General features: G+C 36.0%; 1 protein-coding gene across 3 annotated transcripts; it reads right to left on the bottom strand.

Moving 5' to 3' along the window:
- Positions 1-5,281: 5,281 nt before the first annotated feature.
- Positions 5,282-10,618, bottom strand: LOC120269334 (probable protein arginine N-methyltransferase 3). Of its 3 annotated transcripts, none has more exons than XM_039276669.1 (8): positions 10,274-10,618; positions 9,648-10,199; positions 9,392-9,489; positions 7,906-7,984; positions 7,561-7,821; positions 7,307-7,474; positions 6,116-6,203; positions 5,749-6,042 (listed from the first exon to the last, which is right to left on the bottom strand). In XM_039276669.1, exons 1-8 carry the CDS (start codon positions 10,562-10,564, stop codon positions 5,894-5,896), a joined length of 1,686 nt encoding a protein of 561 aa, XP_039132603.1. In that variant the 5' UTR covers positions 10,565-10,618; the 3' UTR covers positions 5,749-5,893. The 3 variants fall into 3 exon arrangements, with proteins under 3 accessions (XP_039132602.1, XP_039132603.1, XP_039132604.1); XM_039276670.1 differs by having other exon boundaries at positions 5,749-6,039; XM_039276668.1 differs by having other exon boundaries at positions 5,282-6,203.
- Between the last annotated feature and the right edge of the window lie 13,136 nt (positions 10,619-23,754).

Below are 23,754 nucleotides of genomic sequence, written 5' to 3'. Positions count from 1 at the left end.
ATGGCCATGTATTACACGCCTTGGTGGCTTTGTGGTGGCTCATCATCCACTTTTTCCCATCGCCTATACTTACTCTCCCGACATCTGGGAGGCAATGCTAACGGGGTATGTGTTTCATGTGGATAATTATCCCATAAAGATGCGACAGCCAGACTCAGCCTTGTATAGTACATCCGAGTGGGGTACAGACCGAGTTCCTCACCATGCAAAAAAGTCACGGCTCCGAAGCGCATCACGAGGTACCGGATAATCGGACATCGCCTCTGTCAGGGAGCAATTCACGTAATATAACGGCGCGGCGATGCCGCCTTATTGATATATTAAATTTTTCCAGTTCATCTCGAAATAAGGAACGTCAGAAATACGAAATAACAAGCCGCAAAAAATAGAAACCTGAAATGGGTATCAATATTTCACTAAATACTCATGTTTGATCATAACTTAGTAATGTGCCTGGTTCAAAGTAAACTTATTGCAGAATGCTTCACCGATATAACTTCAAAGCTTAGGGGAGACCATTTTATCAAGACCATCAACCCATGCTCATTTATTAGAAGGCCATGGTCCAAACGTGGCACCATCACCTCAGAGAAAATTCTCAAAGAATCAGTGAAGGCATGAATGGTTACTGATCAGTAATCCAAGATCATAAGTCACACCACAGCATGAAGATAGAACGTGAGTTATCCATTATCTACAATATAAACTCTAGTATCATATCATGTTATATCAATATATACAAACAGTAAACACTCTAATAGGTTAAAATAAACAATTACGGCCTATATCTAAATTGGCAGTTGCAATTACTTTGAAAAGTAGCTAAAATTGGAAATCACAAAATTAGAAAATCAGATTAATACACTGCAAGATAGTGAAGAGATTTAGTTTTGAATTCAAATCAACACAGTGTGGAATCTCACCCCTTCTGAAATATCTAATGAGGTACTTTGCCTTGCTCATTCGGTGTGTCATAAACACACCTAAATGCCATTTGTTATAACTTTTTCAGACGATCAAAACCTATTTTTTCCTTGGATGAAATCTTTGAGGTTCTTGACCTTCCTATGGTATAGTATGTAAGCTCGTACCTCAAACAGTAGACATCCTCTATCATTCTCTTTAAACAACTTTTCTCGTTTCATAATCCTGGTTAAGGATCACTGCATTGTCATTGTTTGTTTTGTATCAAGTACAACCCGGTCAGCGGTGGTCAGTGCTTGTCCTTTCTTTCCTTTTGAGGCCGGCGCATTTTGTTAAGGGAGCGCGCTGGCAGCGACCAGCGCGGTGGACCCAAGCCTCTCATCGACGCTTGCATACGCCCGCGAATGGGGGTTTCACACTGTAGCTGGAATTTCTGCAAACTTTTAAGGGTTTGGAACAATGTGGATCAGTCTGAATGACCACATCGCCCAGCGACGCTCTAGGGGTGGGTCAAGCCCCCATTCCTCTTAACGACATCTTCCTTTCTTTCACATCCTAGCTCTTTGCACGAAGCGCCATCAACTCTTCCATCAAAGCTCTCATAGTTTTTGTCTTTTGGTGGCCTTCCTCACTAGACTGAGGATAAGGGATCGCCGCCGACCCCACCGTGGTGCTATCCTCGACCGCCTAACTAAACCGACTCTGTCCTGAGTAGTCTCTCTGGGCTTCTCATTCGATTTTCTTCGCCTTTTCCTGGCATACTTAGGCAAGCTTTTGATAGTCACGGATGTCTCCTCGGTAAACCATCACTGTGTTATTTCATCAACCTTTCCATATCCGCGCAATTTCACTTTTAGATTGTTTGTCACCACGAGTGGAACAAAACTAAGGTAAGCTATGTACACTCAAACAAAAACATATACATTAGAAATTAATACGTAAAATCTTTTACATAAAAATGAACATCTTAGATAACATACTAGTCATCATTACATAAATAAGTACACAAGTCGAAGCAAATCGTGAATAGATAGGGTGTGGATACAACATTACAAATTGTAAATATTAATTGTACACGCATACTTATGAGTACTACATTATAACAACATTAAAACGTGAAATCGAAGATCGCGACTCACATGCCAAACTATGTATACCTTCTTGCCCTCTAGTGTATCTGCTATCATGGCACCATTAACATAATACCTTTGTTCTTTGTAAACTACCAACACCATAACAGTAGGAACGCGTGCAAAGTGTCCTTCCATAAAGCAGAATCTTCTTTCCATTACTCCTGTGACTTTCGTTAAAAACCAAATGGATTACCGCCATAGCTAGATAAACCCTTTTGCTATATCCCATCCTTGATTGCTTCCCTAGGGCACATCTCTCTTCTTGCTAGTCGGGCAGCTGCGTATAGGTACAGACTTTCCATCCATCTACTTATGTGTAGCCCGCGCTTCCTTACGCAGTATCGGGTCGTGATTGTTGATAGATTATCAACATAGTAGGCGTACATGCCTGTGAATGAATCATGAGTTGCGAAAAGAAGAAATCCAAAAATGTACACTACTAATAAAAAGCTCACACCAAACTTTCTTCTTCTTGCTTTCTACCACTATATTCATTACATCTGACTTCACGTGCAACTCCTCGCTTCTCGATCTACCCCTTTACTAAAGTATTCCTCCAAATACACAACTCTCCTTTTTCTTTTGATGTCAATGGCGATGCCATCACATCGTAATCTCACATTAACAAAACATCTTCGGCCTTGAATTGCGTAGAAACTACTCCCCGAACGGAACGTATGTCTGCCTCATCATGTTGCCTCTCACTAATGCATCCCAAAACATCAGCGCCTTCGCCCACGCCGGTACGGCTCACTGTCCATAAGATGGCCGAATGGTGTCCAGTCAAAGCATATTCGCGTGGGCTTCAGAAGCCAATCATCTTTCTTCAACCGTTGATGATATCAACAACTGCGCTAAAACTAGCAACGCCCTATCTATGCATTCCCCGACTATGGCCCATAACCTCCTAATCAGCACAAACACAAACTGTCAGCGTATATATACTTTTGAATAATAAAAGTCTATAACCCACTATATCTTTTACAAAAGTCATTATAATTTGCCCATAAACTCAACAATAAGAACTCTTAGTGCAAACAATTGTCTCTAGATGAATGCACGAATGTAAATGTGAACACAAATAATACACTATTAGTAATCATTCATAGTTAAAACGTGCTAAACTCGTGAACGTTAATGATCCATCTCACATCTTCTTTGCATCTAAACAGTCAATCATCCATTCATAATAATAACTAAAGAGACACAATCTCACCCGAGTGATGGATCGTTAGATATTGAACATCAAATATATTTGTAAATACTAGCCCTAAAATAAATTCCACATGATGATAACAACGCGTATTAGAGAGATTTACGCACATAAGATAGGGTTCCTTTCATGCATTTATGCGATTTATTCATTACAAATCGAAGTTATGAGCACAAACCTATTATACAAACTAATTCATACACTCAAATTTCACATCTTCTGAGGAATTACACAGTGCTTATGCACAATGATAATCCATTTTAACAAACAATAAAACTATAAATACAAGATAAAGATTAACTAGCGGTGTCTGGCCTCCAATGTCGCCGGCTCAAAACCTCTATGAGTGTGCAAACAGAGGAGGATGCTCTCAAGCTCTTACCTCGCACAGAGAAAAATGCCGACCGGGTCAGGGATGTGGCCGCTCAACCCGGAGTGAAGATGAACGGGTTTTCTCGGGAGAAGATGAGATTGGTATGGGGATGTGATGTGATGGTTACTTAATAACTATTTAATTTTCAACCTCTTTCAAAATCTTATAACCAACTGAGGGCAACAGAGACATTTTACCTTGTTTTTCACACCTTTAGTGAACTGTTGGACTTGAAAGTATTTATATAGAAAAGTGGAGAACTTATAGGGATGCATAAAAGTCTTCTAAAGGACTTTTACTCCATTAACAAAATGGGAGGGATGCTCCATGCACCCTTGTATAATTTAGGGCTCTTTTGTTTCAGTTTTAGACTTATTTATATTAACGTTTGAATTATGTCATGACTTGATTGATGGATATGGTTTATTTTGATGTTTAAACCAATTATGTTGTGTGCAATTTGGTTTTTTTTTTTTCATTTGTTTCAGTTTTAGACTTGATTATGTTGATGTTTGAATAATGTCATGACTTGATTGATGAACATGGTTTATTTTAATGTTTAAACCAATCATGTTGCGTGCAATTTGAACTTTTATGTGATCATGACAGTATGGATAATAAACATAGTTTATATTATAGTGTATATGAAAAATTATGAATGTTTGTATCCCAATATTTATTTCGTTATTATTATTATGTTTAATGAGGCTTTTAACAAACTTGAACTTTGAGTCTCAACTTGAACAAAGCCTTAAATGATTCTTTCACTAAAATAATTCTTCAAATCAAATCGACCCAAACCGAACTTAATAATGATTTATAAAACATTTGGCACTTCACTAAATAAAAATAATAATATAAAATAAAAAAAAAATAACCAAACATAAATCAAGCTAATGAACCGAACCAGAGCCTCAAATTTTCTTAACAAGCCAAGCTCAAGTCTATCAAATGAAGCGCAAAATAAACTCAAGACGAGATCAAGCTCAATTAAAATAGTGATTAGCCAAGATTGTACATGCCAAAACTTGCCCCGGCTTATTTAAACGTCAAAATAAGGATAATTATTTGTTACTATATCCATCAATCAAGTCATGACATAATTCAAACGTTATTATTGCAAGATTGTACAAAATGGGAGGGACGCTCAATGCCAAGATTGTACAACGTATATTTCCACAAATTCAAATTGCAGACAGACCTCATAGTGTGAGACCCTTCTTTATATTTCCCTCCTCAACTAATTTCTTTACACGTTACTATTGCAAAAAAGAAACCAACACTATCAATAGTTTTTTAAAATAAGGATAATTATTTGTTACTTATTACTGGTCTTAAAATAAATATATAATAAACAAAAAGTAATCACCCCCACGATAGAAGAGTGATATTTTATTTCTCTCCAACAAAAATAAAAAATAAAAAATTCGAATCCCTCAAGTTGGATGATTCTATGGCTTGTTCACATTTATCAAAATACATATTACAAAAACCAAAGCTAAAGTTTGTAACATCCCTAAACAACCAAATTACATTCAATTCAGGCTCACTTGTTAAAAGTTGATCTTGCAAAGGTACCGTCACTTTTAAGAACAAGAACTGTGGAACCTTTTCTGCCCTCTAGGAAACTTCAAATAGAAATATCAATTTTAAGAGTGCAAGTCAAGCTGCCTAGAAACACACATTCCAGTGGTTCCGTAAAAACGAGCAAATAAAGGTGCAGAATAAATGTTGATTATTACATAGACGAGCTAAAAGTACAATAGAAATTCTCGGAAAACTTAACATACAAAGCCGGTGACCATGATGTTCATTTCTTCTTTGTCGACAACATACAACCAAAGCACTGATTAAAATGAAAATTGCACAAAATAGGCAAGCATCAGACCTGATTAATTTGCCGTGACATAACGTAATAAAATGATTGGAGTATATAAACTCAATTACTATCGAACTTATCCATCTAAATCACCGCCACAAATGCTTGTAAAATTAAGTTGATCAAACCTGGTTAGTGATACAAACCTGTCAAAATTGATCAACTCAATACCCAAAAACATTGAGTTGGGGAAGTCTTCTGAAATCATAAGGGATCCTATCACAGACTGAAGATTTGAACCGGATAGCTGTGTTTTCTTCCATCCAAACTGATAGCAGTAAGCTCCATGGATATATCAATGCTGCGATGGGCTGATGAGCGGACTATACTAAGGCGGGATCTGACCTGAGCTGCAGGGCACTGTACACTGCCTACGGCAACAGATTTAGGGAATTCAGTAGCAGAACTAGCAGATTCCATTGCAACTGGTTCTTTGAATGTGAGGATAGTCTGGGACCAATGAGTCCGAGGAGAATAAGGAGATGTGGAGAGTACAGTCGCCATCTCCTTGCAGAACCTGCTGGTGAAACCAGTTTCAAACCATAAGACAATTCCATGACACCAATATATTTGAGACTTTGAATTTGCACTACCATCTGCCTGACAGACAGACTTTAAGTTCAGCTCAAAGTTTGAGGTGAAATCCATTTCGTCAGAGTTCATAGTTGTTAAATCAAATGCCTGGAGAAAAATGACAAAGGAAAAAAAAAACATTAACAGATGTCTTCAAAGTGCCTACATTGCAAAAAAAAAAATGATGTGCATTGAAGCAATCAAGAACAAAAGAAAGATTTATTGCATACCACTTCTAAACACTTCTGCTTCATATAATGATTCTGTGTATTAGTAATTTTTCATTGGTATCTGTTTTTTTATATTTTTTCTATTTATATATATATATTTTTTATCAGTAGGATGAAACAAGTGAACCGAGAAAAACCTAATCTGCTTAGGCATTGCAGAACAAATTAAACTCATACTTGCAAGTTGCAACACTGAATTCAAAACATAAAGATACTGAAGGTTAAAATGTAAGATACAAAATAGAAAATCAACCAAGGAAATGAAGAGGTTCTTGCATGCACAACCCTTGCAAAAATAGGTAATTGCAAATGTAACCTTGTGAAAATCATTTTCCTTATATAACCTTACAAAACATTCTTGTTTGCTTATACATCCTTTAAACCACAAATCAACTAAAAAAATTTATTTAAAAAAAAAAAAATCAAACTGCCATTCATTTTTTTTCATCCATTTCTGTACAAGGAAGAAGACGATAGGAATCAAGGGTAAATACATTTTCTTATTGGACTTTTAAGTTGACTATTAACCATTGGGGGTATATAAGCATATAAAAGCATCTTATAAGGGAATATATGCAAATATAATTTTTACAAAAGGTACATTAATAATTAGCCACTTTTATAGGGATATACAAGAGATTTTCTGTAAAATGAAATTTGTTAAAAGTCAAATGACTAATATCACAATATGGTTTACAAGCCAATCACAATATGGATGTGATATAACCAGCTGACTGCTGTCAAGATAATTGCCAAGGTGCAGAATCCAAAAGGGGAGTATGAATATACTGAGGCAGTAGATTAGAGCAAAAGATACCATATCAAGCACCACTTAAAACAATAATTTAAGATATCATACAACGCCAAAGCATGTATCCAAGGTTGTTCTCCACAGACACATGCAAAATATTGGAAAACCTATGACCTCACTAACAGTTGATGCCATATGTTGGCAGAAAGTAATAAAAGAAATGACCTTACCTGAACAACAGCAGACTCTGTTATGATATCCTGAGTCTCAATTACATCAACAATAGGAACTTGGGTAGCATCCTCCACAGCTTCGTTGCCAATGCAGGACATATTGAAACCATATACATCTTCCCAAAATGGTAGACTTGTTCCTCCTTTTCCGAATCCAGCAGCAAACTAGAGGAGAAATTGAAAGGTGTATAAGCTCAAATATAAATTGAACTCCGTAACAATACATTTGAAATAACATTGTATGATCTTACTATAGTTGCTGTGTCTGGAAGAATGGCCCCACCAGGCTTCAGCCAATGATCACGGGCATAGAGTACCGATGTGAGCATTGATTCATATAATAGACAATAGCCCATCCACTCACTTATTAATACATCAATACTATGTGGTTTGACTTGAATACAATTGTTAAGTTCTTCAACCATGCAATGTGCCACAGTAATCACACCAGAGGATGCTTTCTCTTGACTATCTTGGTCCCCTTCTTTAAGTAGACAATTGTCTTTTGCAATCTGAATCAGTTGAGCTCATTCAATACACAGGCATTGACCAAGATAAAGAGTTTCAAGTCTGACAAAATACCCAAAAAAAATTACCTGAGTTGCCAAACCAGCCATCTTTGCACTTGCCTCAACTGCAATTACCTTTGAAGCCCCAGCTTGAGCTGCAAATAGACTACAAAATAATAAGTTAAAAAAAAATGAAACATAAAATATAGGCAAACTGTTTAAGCCAGATAAATATTTAAAAAACAAGTGTAAGACATATAGATTTGATTGACAATCAAATTTACACATGCAAAGCTCCATTTTAGATCAGAAAACTATAGCCAACTACAAAAGGCAAAAATGCAAGTCAAACTAATTGATTTTATGAAGATTGGGGGAAAAAAAGCAGCTGTAAATGGATGTCAATAAAATTGTAAAAGAAAAACATATCCAGACATACTTAAATCATACAGCACTTTTATCAGCGTTCAATTCACTTAGCTAAAAAGAAAGAAAAACAAATATGATTAAAATAATGAAGGACATGATCAGTCTTAATAGCAACAGCTAAGTTTCCAAATATTGAAAGAAAAAAAATGTGTGGTTAAGTGACAGTTAGAATGAATTCATATTATATTTTAATTAATTCATTACAAAACTTGGCAAAAGTTTTATCAAATCAACATACTTCAGTCCAATTCAACAGCTAAGTTCACATATGTTGAAAGAAAAAGGTGCGGTAAAGTGCGACACAGCGATTCATGTTAAACATTTTATTAATTTGTCCCATAGTTAAGTGAAAAAAATTTGGTCAAATCAACACACTTCAGTCCATTTAGGAATCTAACAACAGCATTCACGAAATTCTTTGGTCATGGATCAAATACATGTTGCATACACCCAAGCTCATACCCTGACATGGTGAATTTAGTTGCTAACTCTATACAACATGAGACACTATGGCCTTAAAAATGAAACTGTGGCCGCCATATACCCCCATCATTGAATAGACTCCAATGTAAAGGAAGCTTGCTAATTGCCGAAGTAGGAAACCAATTCCTGTTCGTTGCACAACAAAACCCAGTTGTCCAAAATTTTTAGAAAATTTCACAAGATCTTTTGCTTCAAACAAACACAGGGTTGAAAAGAGCTATAGAAAAGCATGCAGCTAAAGGGGGAGGGGAGTGAAGACCATGTGCAAGAAGCCATGCTTTGAAAACTGACACATAATAGCAGAAAAAAGGAGTATGTTCAAAGAAAACTTGATCCAGTGAAACAATTCTAACTTTTTTTTCATTACATTGCTTCAAAAAAAAAAATTCCGTCAAATTCTTTAGAGTCCACGCATTCTCAAGTTTTGGCAACATTTTTAAGACAAAACCAGACTTCTAATGAAAATTTCACAATTATCCTCAAGAAATGTAAATTACTTTTCTGTATGAGATGTTCAGATATTTTATTGCTATAGAATTTGTTAGAACTCTGAATTTGTCGCTACGTAGATCACAGAAACCTCAAGAAGGACCAAAAGTTCAACAAAAGTATATTACAAGAAAAGGCATTTAAATTTTTCATAACAAAACCAAATGCTCACCTAAGTATTCCTGTTCCACAACCAACATCCATGACAGTTGCTTTGTTCATGAGAGAAGGATTATTCAAAAGTGCTCCTCGATAGGCATCCATCCTCGGCTGAACAATTAACAGAGTGTATTAAAAGTTGGGAAAGAGTTGATGGCCAAACTTAGAGGACAGTTCCATTAAGTAAATCCAACTACAACAAACAACACACAAATTTCTCAAGGTACAGGTGCAAGTAAACCAAACCAAACAAGAAAGAAATAGGGTACCTTATCACTCAACATCACCCGATGAATGCCAAATGAACCATAGGCCCCAAAATAATCCTCGTTAACAGTCTTGATTTCTTTTGCGGCAACATTGGCAAAAGAAACTCTCAATTGCTTATCCTTCTGCTTCTGAGGCGGAATTACCAAATCTCCTACAGAATCCTTGGTCAAAATCCTCTCACTACATTTAGAGGCATTGCCATCTACACATGGTCCTTCTTGTACTCCATTTTTCTCGCAAACATCCAGATCAGAACTATTGATTTCAGTGATGAGTTCACTATCAACACGAATTTCTTCCAAAACACCACTACTCATTAATTCCCTCATTAACTCCTCCTTATCAACAGATACAGGATCATCATCCTCATCTTCATTGCCAGCGAAACTATGCAGCAAAGCATCATCTACCAAAAAAGGCTTTAAATACATGTCATTCTCCCAAGGAAACTTTCCTTCCTTCTCAAAAACATCTGTCTCATGAAAATGATTCTGAAGATCTGTTTTACAATTGAAAACAAGACCACATCTCCAGCATTTACAGTCCGCCACCTGAAACACAAAAACATTAGCAAATTCCTGTTTTTTCCTTAACAAAATCCAAACTTTCCGCAAGATAAACCAACCTGAGACCGAATGAAATTAATGAGCCTGAAAGAAGCATAGAAATCGAGGCCGAGAACTCGGCGAATTGAGAGGAAATCAAAGGAATGGTCCGAACGGCAATGATCGAATAGGGTTTCGGATGATTCGTATGTAGAATCACAGAAAAGACAGATGAGTCCTGGCTCAGACTCGCCATCATCGTCCGACCTCCAGTCATCCCATGCCTCGTTTTGCTCCAACTCTTCGTCGGATTCATCGTGGTCGCCTGCTTGGGATGGTCCTGCTTCCATGCTGATGCTTTTGTCCACCATCGCTGCTAAAACCCTAAACCAAGAAATTTCAGGGATGCAAACTGTTCTTTTTTGTTTCGGGGCTGAATGTCCCACTGAGAAATAGTAATATTACGTGCACACCCTTGGACTAAAACATAAACGGGCCCTTTTTAAAAAGGAAAAAAAAAAGAATGGGCTACTAAAGGGAGCCCAGAAATTGATAACATGATCTACATAAGACTTCCACTAAACATAAGCAGGGCCCTTTTTTTGTGGTTTTTTTTTCCAATAGGTTACAAAGAGTGTTTGACCCAATAGTGCACTATTATGTTTGGCTCAAATGAGAAATGAATTTGACTCTTCACTTTTGTAAAATGCGAGGATAAGGATGTTATTGGGCCCGTTCTGATGAAAAATTTAATTCTCTATGGCAAGGGACAGAATATTTTCTGGGGGGTTCGGGCAAAGAATATTCTTCTGCACTATCTGACTGTTCAGATGAAAGTACTATACACTTAACTCTTTTAATGTGCTACTATTAATAAGCACAGTATCACTATTAATTGAACAATGAACGATCATTGGATTGAAATCCTATGATTGATCACGAATGTTATTAGATTTTGAATCTACAAACGTTCGAAACGTGCTCTATATATAAGTGTGTGTTATATTTTATGTTATAAATATTTAAATAAAAATTAAACAAAAGCCGTATATTTATTTAATTAGTAAATTACTAATAATTAAATAAAATTCTAAACTTGTATTAAGGATATTGCATTTTTTCTTAACTTTTCTAAATTTGCAAATAATTTATTAAATCACTAAATAAAAGAGTAAGAGATTAAAATTTAGACAATCAGCCCGGTGAATTAAAAAAGATCTCTATTTTTTTAAGAACCGGAAACTTATCGATATTAAAAAATATATATGATTGAAGATAATATTTTTAAATATTAATATATATTGAGCGATAAAATAGATCGGTGCAACCATACATGATCTCATTATATTAATTAATTATAAATTATAAATTATAAATTGCTATACCTAGAATAACATTATTTTGAGATAAGATCTATAATCACCCCATTGCATTAAAGAACACACATAAAAAATAAAATAAATCTAAATAAATCTAAATAAGCACCATAAAAAATAAATTAATAAAAATCTAAATAGTGGGTTAATAACCCGGCATCGGTATTACTAACCCCCCTGACGGGGTTAACACCATAAAAAAATATATAAATCTAAATATGATTTTTTTTTTATTTAAAAAGATATAGTTTCTCTAAAAATATTTTAGTTTAAAAATCAAATAAACCATACAAACTAAAAAATATATATAGTTTTTAAAATATATTGATTTGACAAGATATAGGTTATCTTTTCATCTATCCACTGTGTATCTCTGATACTTTTGTTTATCTTTAATATATGCATGATTTTTTTCACTTATAAAAAAAATTATTTTTATTTTTTTAAAATTAAAATTTAGTACTTATTATAAAAATATTTTAAAAAATATTTTAAAAAATATTTTAAAAAACACTTTATAAATGTACAAATTAAACATTTTTTTTATAAATGTATTCAAATTAGTTGTTAGTTTTGCAACCATCAAACCTAAAATAGAGTATTTCAGAAGTTTTGATAAAAATAGCAAATAAAGTTAGTATCTACTATCTTGCATGCCAACGCACTTAAAAACAAATAACACAATGGACATGATACATTCATCATAACACTCGTAATATACAAGATCTTTTTTTTCTTTGAAATAATAAGTACAAATATATTTATATCCTAATGATATTATTAATCAAAAAGATTTTTTTTATATGGATATAATTTATATCCTAATTATCAATAGTTAATTGTGTATGTTGCTATTTTGTGTTAGGCCTTTAATATATCAACTACTTGTATTTGTAGATAAGTTTTTCAATTATCAAATATTTTTATGGTATATTTAGCAAATATTTATAAATTTTATTATAAATAATAATATTTTCATTTATTAATCGGGCCCGAGAAATCCCTTGACCTGAAAAATCCCGCAGGGACGGGGACGGAAAAAAAATCCTCGTATTCGAGCTCAGGGCCAGGGCCAGAGATGGGCTAATGAATTCAGGGTCGCGGCCGGGGACTGTATCCCCCGGGTGAATTCCCGCCCCATTGACAGCCCTACATAAGTCCTTATGGTAAGAGCTTATGGTGTCACTCCACATGAGAGCTCCCCATGCACACATCTATGACTGTGGCTTATTCATTTTGTTAAAAAAATAAAAATTTTATCATAATAACTGTTTTTTTAAAAAAAATGGGCTACCAAAATGAGCCCAAAAATTGATAAATTGACTTGCATAGACTTTGACTGAATATAAGTAAGGCATTTTTTTTTAATGGGTGACGGAGTTTCACGCAGCAGTTCACTACTCTCTTTGTCTCAAGTGAGAAGTGAGTTCAACTCTCCACTCTCATGAACAATAAGGACTTATGGTGTCGCTCCACATGAGAGCTCCCCATACACACATCTATGTTAGTGTCTTATTCACTTTATTAAAAATATGGGCTACCTTGAAGTCTATGTAAGTCATTTTATCAATTTTTGGGCTCCCTAAAGGAGCCCAAAAATTGATAAAATGACTTACATAGACTTCAACTAAACATAAGCTGGGTTTTTTTTTTTAATGGGTTACATAAGGTGGTTGACCCAGGAGGACACTATTCCTTTTTGGCTCAAGTAAAAGTGAGTTCGACTCTCCACTCTCGTGAAAGGTAAGGACTTATAGTGTTGCTCCACATGAGAGTTCCTGATGCAGCGGTATACTCGAACTGTTGATTCGCGCACGAATACCCAGTACAAGCCTTCAAAACCTCGTTGATCAAAGATAGCCGGGGAATTGGAAAAAGAGTAAATTTTTATTACCCAAGAGAATAACTATTACAAAAACTGAATTCCTCTTGCCATAGGCTTATATTAAATAGGGAAAAAAAATCAAAGATATGAAAATAATCCTAAAACGGAGATAATTCGAAAATATACCAAAATTGGTAAATTTTTCAAATATCGGCAGAAATAAAAAGAGTGAACAAAATAAAGACTAACGCCATAAAAGCGACACAAATCGAGATTTCTAGCCAAAGAAATGGCGAAATCAATTATTACTAAAAATAGCAAAATTAGGGTTTTGGAGGCCTAAACGATGGAATTTGGCCGAAATCATGCATGACTCACAAGTTTACACAGCAAACTGTGACTTGTGTTTGTTGGCCCGTTTCCCATCAGACTAGGCCCAAGTAACCTAAAAACTCCACTGGCCGGCGAATTACCAAAATACCCTTATTACTTCGCGTCCCACTTCCGCATGAACGCGCATGCCATCTCCTCAATACGTCCCGCATCAGTTCCCATACACACATTTATGACAATAGCTTATTCACTTTGTAAAAAAAATAAAAAAAATATAAATTCTATCGTAATAACATAAACAGGGTTTTAGTGGAAGGAAATGAGAAAGAAAGAATAGTACAAGAATTATAATCAAAATTCAAAACGGTTCGAAGTACATTTCATTAAAAATAAAAAAAAAGTAAAATTGAGAAAATATGATAGAATTACCTATTAAAAATAATTAACATTTACGTTAAAATAGTGATGTTTAATAATAAATATATTATTGTTATTTATAAAATATTTTCAATATCATTATTAACTTTGATTAATAAAATTGGCTATTTATATTTATTATTATAATTAAATATTTTAATAAAAAAAAATTCACTTTAATTATAATTAGCTTGATTTATTATTGTTAATTATTTTAATTAATTATTTTATAGACAATTCTTTCTCCTCGCTAAATACTTTAACATTTTTCTCTTGTTGTATATGTTTCAGTAGCACATGAACAAGATAATAGAGAACAAGAGGATGTCTCACAAGTTTTTCAAAAACAAGCTACGCTTTTACTAGTTCATCTCTAGACATATATTAAAGACTTACAACCCACACAAATATTATCTTATGACAAAACATAATGCTAAAACATAAACTTAACATGCAATTTCAGAGCTGTGTTGCTATCACAGTACGAGTGCATTAACTATGCATACAATCAACTGTCTCAATAGTAGCATGCATTCCATACTTTACTAAACTTGCACTCCATGCTCTATCTTCTGGTTATCATTTCAACTCCTTTAATAGTTGTGCACCTTAGCAAATGTTGAGCTAATGCACTTCAATCACTTCTCAACACCTCCCCTTGATTGACATTCACACACTCCAAGTTGCAACCTAATGTAGATGTGTTGTTGCCCTGGAAGAGGCTCGGTGAAGATGTTTAAGAGTTGTTCATCAGTAGTGCGGTGCTTCAAGGATACTACACCATCTATGACGAGGCCGTGTATGAAGTGGAAACGAATATCAATGTGTTTTGTGTGGCAATGCAGAGTGGGAATTCTTCACCTCAATTCCACAATCCACTAGAATTCTCCTTAACCACACTGCTTAGCATGCAGCAGCGGTGGCAAAAATATACTCAGCCTTTGTTGTTGAGAGAGCAACAATTTCTTGTTTTCTTGAGCATAAAGTTATTGCACCCATCCTACTCGAAACACCATACACAATGTGCTTTTCTAGTCTAGCAAAGAACCACCCGTTTGCCATCAATTTGAGCACTATATCTTGGGCCAAACGTTGTAGTGCCAGCCAAGTATCTTATGATGCGTTTTACTGCCCTAAGATGATGTTGGGAACGATTGTTCATGAATCTTGACAGAAAACTCACTGAGTATGTAATGTCGGGCCGTGTATGAGTGAGATAGAGCAGTTTTCCAATTACACTTTTGTAGAAACTAGTATATACTTTCTCAGGATTTTCATCAAAGTGAAACTTATTATTTACTGCCATAGGTGTAACTATAGATTTGCAATGATTGATGTTGAGCTGAGAGATTAGATCTTTAACATATTTTCTTTGTGTGATAAGGATATCATCCTTTGACTGCTTCACCTCCAAACCTAGAAGTAGTTCAGTATGCCAAGATCTGACATTTCAAACGTGGTATCATGTCTGGCTTGAATTCTTCATAAGCTCATGAGATGGGCTCATGTATAGTATGTCATCCACATAGACACATACAAGCAACACTCCTTTGTTTCCGATAAGTGCTTGTGTATTAGTAATACGAAGTATTCTTTTCATACGATGAGCATTACTTTTCTCAGATTTTATCGCTAATACATGTGTATTTGTGTTCTTTTGTGCATGTAGTGTTGTGGAGACAAATATGAAAGAAGGAAGCCAGAGTAGATTGTGTTTGCACTTTGTTGATGGAATCTTGGAGTGAACAAACTTGAAGACACAAGTTGTGCTCAAAGACATTTGAGTGTGTGCCAACCTCTATTGTGTTCAAATGAATATGCAAATTGGAGGGGCACAAAAGCAGGCACACTCATGTGTTCTGACTTGTGAATGCTAGTAAGATTGTCATAAAATGTGTTTTTATTTAAAGATGCAACGTGATCAACAGCATGGACATGTGCCCGTTTATGTTATCTCAATGAAAAGTGTGGATTTGGGAGTATTTTTGGTGGAGTACTGTAGCAGATTACTATAACAAATCATTGTAGCAATTACTGTTCATAGGCCGCTGAAAAACGAACTTCTGCAGATTCACACGGGCGTGTGGAAATTCCACACGCTCGTGTGGATGCCCGATTCCAGCTCTATTTAAGTCACGATTTCAGGCCGATTTCAGAATCTTTTTTCCATCTTTTTGGCTATCTTTTCTCCACCTTTGGAGGCACCCGCGGCTAGGGTTTAGAGAGGCTTTGTCTAGGCTTTTTGGAGAGGTTTATGGCCTTCGACATCGTGTTTTCTTCTGAAGAAAGTTATTGGGGGAGCTTTCAGCGGCATTGATCCGGCGAGGTGTGCCCTAGGCTTGACGAAGGAACGTTTGGAAAAGACACAACCACTCCACAAGGCCATCAAACAAACACCAAGGAGGTTTTATTCATGGATTGCATCTTTTTTACTTTTGATTTCATTATTGATTATATTGTGCTCCATGGAGAGCTAAACTCCTAGTGGGTGCTTGGACTTATAAACCCTAGGATGATGTTATTTCTTTGACCTTTTATTATGCTTTCTTTAATTGATGTTTTAATTGAGTTCCAATCTTGAATGCTTGTTGAGTTGATTTTCCCTTAGAGTGACACTAGGATTGAGAATCCATTTTGGTGATCCATGTGGATGAGTAACACACCATGAGGGTTAGATAATGCTAGATTAGAGAGGGTTGAGAGGATGAGTCAAGAGATAGCGGAACGTCCCCTTTCCCCTCCGATGTGATTTATCCTACCTCCATGTTCCAAGAGTTCTTTGCGGTCACAATAGAGTGAAGTGCTAAGAGACGAACTCCGCTGGGGCTTAGTTGCACAAGCAACAAAGTGAAGCATTGTAGTAATCCTTAGTATGTGGGGCTTTATTGTGACTAGGGGTCTTTCTCCTTGACCAAAGGATTAGATCTATTTTAGGGAATGGGGTTTATTATTTGGAATCCCTAACACTTTAAGCAACCTAGCACAGTGTGAGGTGTTGAGACTGCGCGATTTCTCCACCGGGACATAGTGTAGGGTTAGTCACGGTTGACCTTAAGTTTTGAGACCGTGTGTTTAAGGATTTCCATGACTCATTAGACATAAGTTAAGAGACTTAATGATTGGTCTTGCACTTGAAGCAACAATCCTAGGGTGAGCAATGCCCCGGTGCCCCATTTATTGTCAATTGCCTCTTCTATCTTCTATTTGCGCCTCCTTCTTCTTTTCTTATTTTTATTTGCATTGATTTGTTTTTATATCACTATCAATTCATCTTTACTCTAGTTAAATAGCAATCTCTGTGTTTCTGATCACTATTTTATGAGGATTCGACTACCCACTCACCGAGGAATTAATACTTCGATAAACCCATGCACTTGTGGTTCACATGCAAAAGGGTGTTGTCAGTTTCCATGAGTCTACTTGTACAGTGTATGTTTGTTTTGGCTTCTAATGAATCCATGTTGCTGGAAATGAATGTCAATTTTACTATACCAAGATATGGGGGCTTGTTTAAGCCCATACAATACCTACTTGAACTTGTAAACCTTGTGTTCACTTCCTTTCACTACATATCCTTTTGGTTGTTCCACAAAAACCTCCTCTTGAATGTCTTCATTCAAGAACGCAAACTTTACATCAAAATGAAACACATGCCAGTTGAATTGAGTTGCCAATGAGAATAAAATCCTAAAGGGCTTTATCCTTTCCATAGGTAAAAAAAACTTCCTTATAATTCACTCCATATTGTTGAGAATAGCCCTTGACTACTCTTAGCAGTTGAATTGAGCTGCAAATGAGAGTAAAATCCTGATGGTTTCTATCCTTGACAGAGATGAAAACACTTTCTCATAATCCACTCCATACTACTAAGAGTAGCTCTTGTCTACTAATCTATCTTTATGTTTCAAAATTTCACAATCAGACTTATATATTGTTTTAAATATCCATTTTAAGCCAACAACTCTCTTGTTTGGAAGTAGCTCTATTAAATCCCATGCATTGTTCCTCTCAATTGCTAAGAGTTCTTTAGTCATTGCATCATGCCATTCTTGTGCTTCACTAATTCTTTGATTTTTATTAGATCTGTAACATTGAGAGCAAAGGAGCAAGTATTATAGATGTCAGTGATTTACCTGATTTTTCCTGAAGGGGAACCATTAGTTGTTGCAACTCAATGCATGAGAAATTCTCTAGTTGCATTTGCACTTAGAGTTAACGTTGTATCATTCTTACTACCATTATCGCCATCTAGACTCAATGTATTGTCAAAGATAAGTTTATCAGATATACCGAGGCAGCAATTGCTTCAGCCCATAAGGAATTAGGCACTATGCTCCTTTTAATAAGGTAAGAATCATTTCAACGACCATTATGTTCTTCCTTTCCACCACACCATTTTGTTGAGATGTGTAAGGTGCTGATAGCTCCCTTGGAATGCCAAGCTTCTCATAATATCTCTTAAATTTATCAGACATGAACTCCCCCCCCCCTTTGTTTGAACGTAGGATCTTGAGTTTTTTTCCCTAATTGTCTTTCAACTAGTGGATGAAACCTTTGAAAACATTCAAATGTTTCACTCTTGCTTTTGGTAAAGTAAACCCAGCACATCCTAGTATAGTCATCTACAAATAGTGTGAAGTACTTGCTTCCTCCTAATAAATCTAGATTTATAGGCCCACACAACTCTGCATAAACAAGTTGTAGGCAAATGGAGATCTATAAGCTTTATAAGTAGGAAACGGTCTCTGATAAGTGCTAGAAAGTTCATATTTTCTACATCATTTATACTGCATTCGGTATGGAATTTGACATGTTTAGCACCTAATTAGTACGAAATTTCATTCTTTTATTCACTGTGGTCTTTATTTCTATTTTAGAGAAAAAGAAGTGAATTTGAGGGTGTTTTGAAGCAGAATATGCTAAGTTGTTGAATCAAAGCTTTACCACGGCTTACAACGGTTGTGGTAACATCTCACCATGGCCGTCGTCTATACTCACCACTACCATTATCAAGCCAAGGCAGCATGGAACCATTGGAAGCAACACGGAAGCCACAACAGCCTCACAACGCCCGTTATGAAAACCCATCACGACCATGATCTCGCCACACAACCCCAAGAGAGCCATGCCAAGAAGTGACTTGGAGCCAAATAATAACTTACTCACCATGGGCAACTCCCGCGGTAGGCCATGGTGAACTCGATCCTATAAATACCCTAGTTTTCTTTGAATTCAAGGAGATTCTTTTGCCGAATAAGGTAGGGCAGCTGAAGTTCTGGAGATCTGAGTAGCTGGAGATGACTTTCAAGCATATTTTAGCAGATTTTGATGAATTTCTCAAGGGTAATTCAACAATCATCGTTAAAGGAGGGCGCGCAAAAAGATTTGGCGTCGTCTTGTCAATCTTGGGATGCTTTCACCCTCAACCTTTGGAGACCTACTGGAGGGAGTTCGTTTAGAAATTCTTTAAACGCATATTTGTTCTTTGGTCTTGTGGCTCTCTCTTGATTTAATTCTTTATTTAATGATCCATAAGAACCTAATTCGAGGGGAAGTGTATGTCTAGGTCCCTCGATTATTATTTATGAATCTTGATTGTTTAATTCAATAAATATTTCTAGTTTATGTGATTCATTGCATGTTCCTTGATTGATACTCTTATTAATGTTGATGAGGAAGATATGCCCCTACATTAAGAACATACATGGCATAATAGATCTATGCATGCACTAAGAAATTAGGCATAGCTAGAATTGGACCGGGGAAATTCGAAGGCCTACTAGTCCTAATCTCTCGGCAACTAGGTCTAAATCACTAGGAACTTAAAGTGGAATCTCTTCCTACCCCAGCTCCCTATGTTTGCCTTAAGTACAAGAATTTCTCTAGAAGGGGCCTTCTAGAGAAATTCTTGTACTTAAGGCAAACATAGGGAGCTGGGGCAAGAAAAGATTCCACCTTAAGTTCCTAGTGATTTAGACCAAGTTGCCGAGAGATTGGGACTAGTAGGCTTTTGAATTTCCCCGGTCCAATTCTAGAATACAATTGTTGTACTCAATGCCTATCATAAATATTAATCAAGATAACTATCATACAACCACCCAAGCTCCTTCCAATTGTGCTTAATGATTCTCCAATTTGCATTTTGTAATAAATTATAGAAGTAAACTAAAGAAAGAACATAAACATTTAGGCTATTGATTAAGTGAAAAGAAAGTAAAAGGAGCCTCTCGTTGTTCTTGGGAAATACGACCCTCATGTTCACCCGCGAGGTATTACTTGATGACCCATACACTTATGGTATTTATGGACTAACTGTAATATTATTTGCATAATTATACTCATATAACTTACACACATCACACATCTGTCAAGGTTTTGGCGTCATTGCCGAGGAACACACTTAGTAGAGAGATTCTACAAAAACTTGTAGCTTACTGTTTTAGCTATTTAATCTTTTGTATTTAATTCAGCCAATTCAGTTTATCACTTGTTTATGTTGCTATATAATAATGTGAACATTTGTGTTTTCATGGCATGTATGAAGGGTTAGTTGGAGAGAGTACTGTCCCTACTTGATCAATGGATTGAACACCACCATAAAAATCAATAAATTTATGTGCAATCATATTTTTTTCCAAGAAAAAGGTAAAGTGTAACGTAGAAACTTGATGCATAATACATCAATGCAGTTGAGTGGTGTCCTACGCCCAATATTCCCTATGAGAAACATGAAGAGAAGTTTGGCAAGAAACATTTGATCAGTTTATGAAAACAGGAGAATCAGAAGAGAGAACAGTAAGCAGTGCTGTGAAAGACTTCATTGGAATTGATAATTTGCAGATATATGACATCAACGAAGAGGAAAATAGGGTTTATGAAATAGAAGATGATGTTAGTAAAGATCAAGCTCCTAAGGAAGAGGAAAGCCCCACTAGAATCACAGTGAACATGGATAGTAGGCTCAAACCATCCATTGAGGAGCCTTCGGACTTGGAATTGAAGATATTACCAGAACACTTGGAGTATGCCTTTTTGGAAAAAAAATTAAAACTCCCAGTGATAACTCCGTTAAGTTTAGCTAATGAACAAAAGGAGAAGTTGTTGGGGGGTTTTGCGGAAGCATAATAGAGCCATCACTTGGAAGATATATGATATAAAGGGAATCAGTCTAACCTTTTGTACCCATAAGATCCTGATGTATGATGGTCACAAACCTGTTGTTTTACCCCAACGAAGATTGAATCCAAACATGAAGAAAATAGTGAAGACAGATGTAATAAAAATTTTGGATGCAGGTATCATCTATCCGATTTCAGATAGTGCATGGGTGAGCCAAGTACAAGTGGTTCCAAAGAAAGGAGGGATGACCGTAATTACTAATGAGAAGATTAAGCTTATATCGACCAAAATAGTTATAGGTTGGCTAGTGTGCATCGACTACAGAAAACTAAATGACGCCATCAGAAAAGACCACTTACTGTTACCATTTATAGATCAAATGCTCGAAAGGTTAGCAAGACATTCATATTATTGTCTCTTGGATGGATTTTCTAGATACTTTCATATCCCCATTTCTCTGGAAGATCAAGAGAAAATCACATTTACATACCCATACCAAACTTTCGCGTATTACCGAATGCTTTTCGGGTTGTGCAATGCTCCTATTACATTTCAGAGATGCATGTTGGCTACTTTGAGGACTTGGTGGAGGACATGATAGAGGTGTTCATGGATGATTTTTCCATATTTGGTGACTCCTTAGAAATCTGCCTCAGAAATCTAGAACGGGTGCTAGTGAGATGTGAGTAGACTAACCTTGTGCTTACTTGGGAGAAATGTCACTACATGGTTCCAGAAGGCATCGTATTAGGGCACACCATTTCAAGAAAAGGGATCGAGGTGGACAAGGCCAATGTTGCTACCATTGAGAAGCTTCCACCACCTACATCATTCAAAGAAATTCGTAGCTTTCTGGGACATGTAGGATTTTATAGAAGATTCATTAAAGACTTCTCACATATTGCTAGACCTTTAACCAAGCTCTTGGAGAAGGATGCACCATTTGACTTTAATCAAGATTACATGTCAATGTTCATAACATTAAAGATAGACTTGTGCAGGCTCCAATCATGATTGTTCTGTATTGGAATTTGCCATTCGAGTTGATGTGCGATACTAGCAATTTTGTAGTTGGGGTAGTACTGGGACAACAAAAGAATAAACACTTTCATCCTATTTACTACACGAGCAAGACCTTGAATGATGCACAGGAAAATTGTACAACCATTGAAAATGAATTTCTTGGCTTAGTCTTTTCCTTCGATAAGTTCAGACTGTACTTGGTGCTTTCAAAAGTTGTGGTTTACACTGATCACTCCGTGCTCATGTATCTCATGAGTAATGTTGATGCTAAACCTCATCTAATTAGATAGTTTTTACTTTTGTAGGAATTCGATGTGGAGATCAAGTATAAGCAAGGAACAGAGAACTTGGCTGTAGATCATCTATCTAGGCTAGAAGATCCAGAGATGAAATCATTGAAGGATGGAGACATTAACACACATTCCTTGAAGAGAGCTTATACAGACTTAATAGGGTAAGAGACAAAGACCCACCTTGATTTGCTGACTTCTCCAATTATCTGGTTGCAGGTAATCTATCGAAATGGTTCACGTATCAACAAAAGAAGAAGTTCTTCACAAACTTAAAGAACTACATGTGGGAGGATCCATTCTTGTTCAGAATCTGTATAGACCACATCATCAGGAGATGTGTACCTTGGGTTGAAGGATGGGAAATCCTCGAGCATTGTCATTCAGAACCAGTTGGGGGACATTTTAGCTCAAATAGAACAACCGGCAAGGTCATCAAATTAGGTTTTTATTAACCCACAATCTTTCAGGATGCTCACAGGTATGTACGAAGTTGTGATAAATGGCAACGCACAGGTAATATTTCTCGATGAGATGAAATGCCTCAAAATGCTATTCTCGTATGTGAAGTATTTGATGTATGGGTTATTGATTTTATGGGCTCGTTTCCTAAGTCATTTGGTAATAAGTTTATTTTGGTTGCGGTTGATTATGTTTCCAATTGGGTAGAAGCTTAAGCGCTTCCTTCAAATGATACTAGAGTTGTGATTAAATTCTTAAAAAAAGGTATTCTCTAGATTTGGTACACCTTAAACAATCTTAAGTGATTGGGGTACACATTTTTGAAATGACAAGCTAATAAAAACATTAAAGAAGTACGGAGTCACACATAGACTAGCCATCCCTTATCATCCATAAACAAGTCACTCTCATCATTGGGTCAAGCAGATCCAGCCCAGCCCACAAAATTTAGGCTTTGGCCCAACCCAAGCCCAAATCCGATGAGCCTCATGAATAGGTTAGATCGGGCCGGCTGGCCCAAATTTTAAATATGAAGGCCCAGCTCATAAGCTTGGCTTTTTGGATCAATTATTGGATCGGGATAAAATCGGCCCGTTGGATTCGACTCAAATTAGCCCGTTGTTATTTTCTTTTTTAACTTTACTTAAGTAATCTTTGTGATGATTTAAAAACAAAAAATATAAATATAAATATAAATATAAATATAAATATAAATA

This window comes from Dioscorea cayenensis, chromosome 9 (genome assembly GCF_009730915.1).
Source record: "Dioscorea cayenensis subsp. rotundata cultivar TDr96_F1 chromosome 9, TDr96_F1_v2_PseudoChromosome.rev07_lg8_w22 25.fasta, whole genome shotgun sequence".
NCBI lineage: Eukaryota > Viridiplantae > Streptophyta > Magnoliopsida > Dioscoreales > Dioscoreaceae > Dioscorea > Dioscorea cayenensis.
This window is presented reverse-complemented; position numbering and strand designations above follow the sequence as displayed.

Excerpts from the sequence above, each read along its gene's own strand:
- LOC120269334 (XM_039276668.1), bottom strand. The coding sequence starts at position 10,564 with ATGGTGGACAAAAGCATCAGCATGGAAGCAGGACCATCCCAAGCAGGC. Across the intron at positions 9,490-9,647 it reads GGGTGATGTTGAGTGATAAG|CCGAGGATGGATGCCTATCG; the intron begins GTACCCTATTTC and ends TTAATTGTTCAG. Across the intron at positions 7,822-7,905 it reads TGGCTGGTTTGGCAACTCAG|ATTGCAAAAGACAATTGTCT; the intron begins GTAATTTTTTTT and ends CAACTGATTCAG.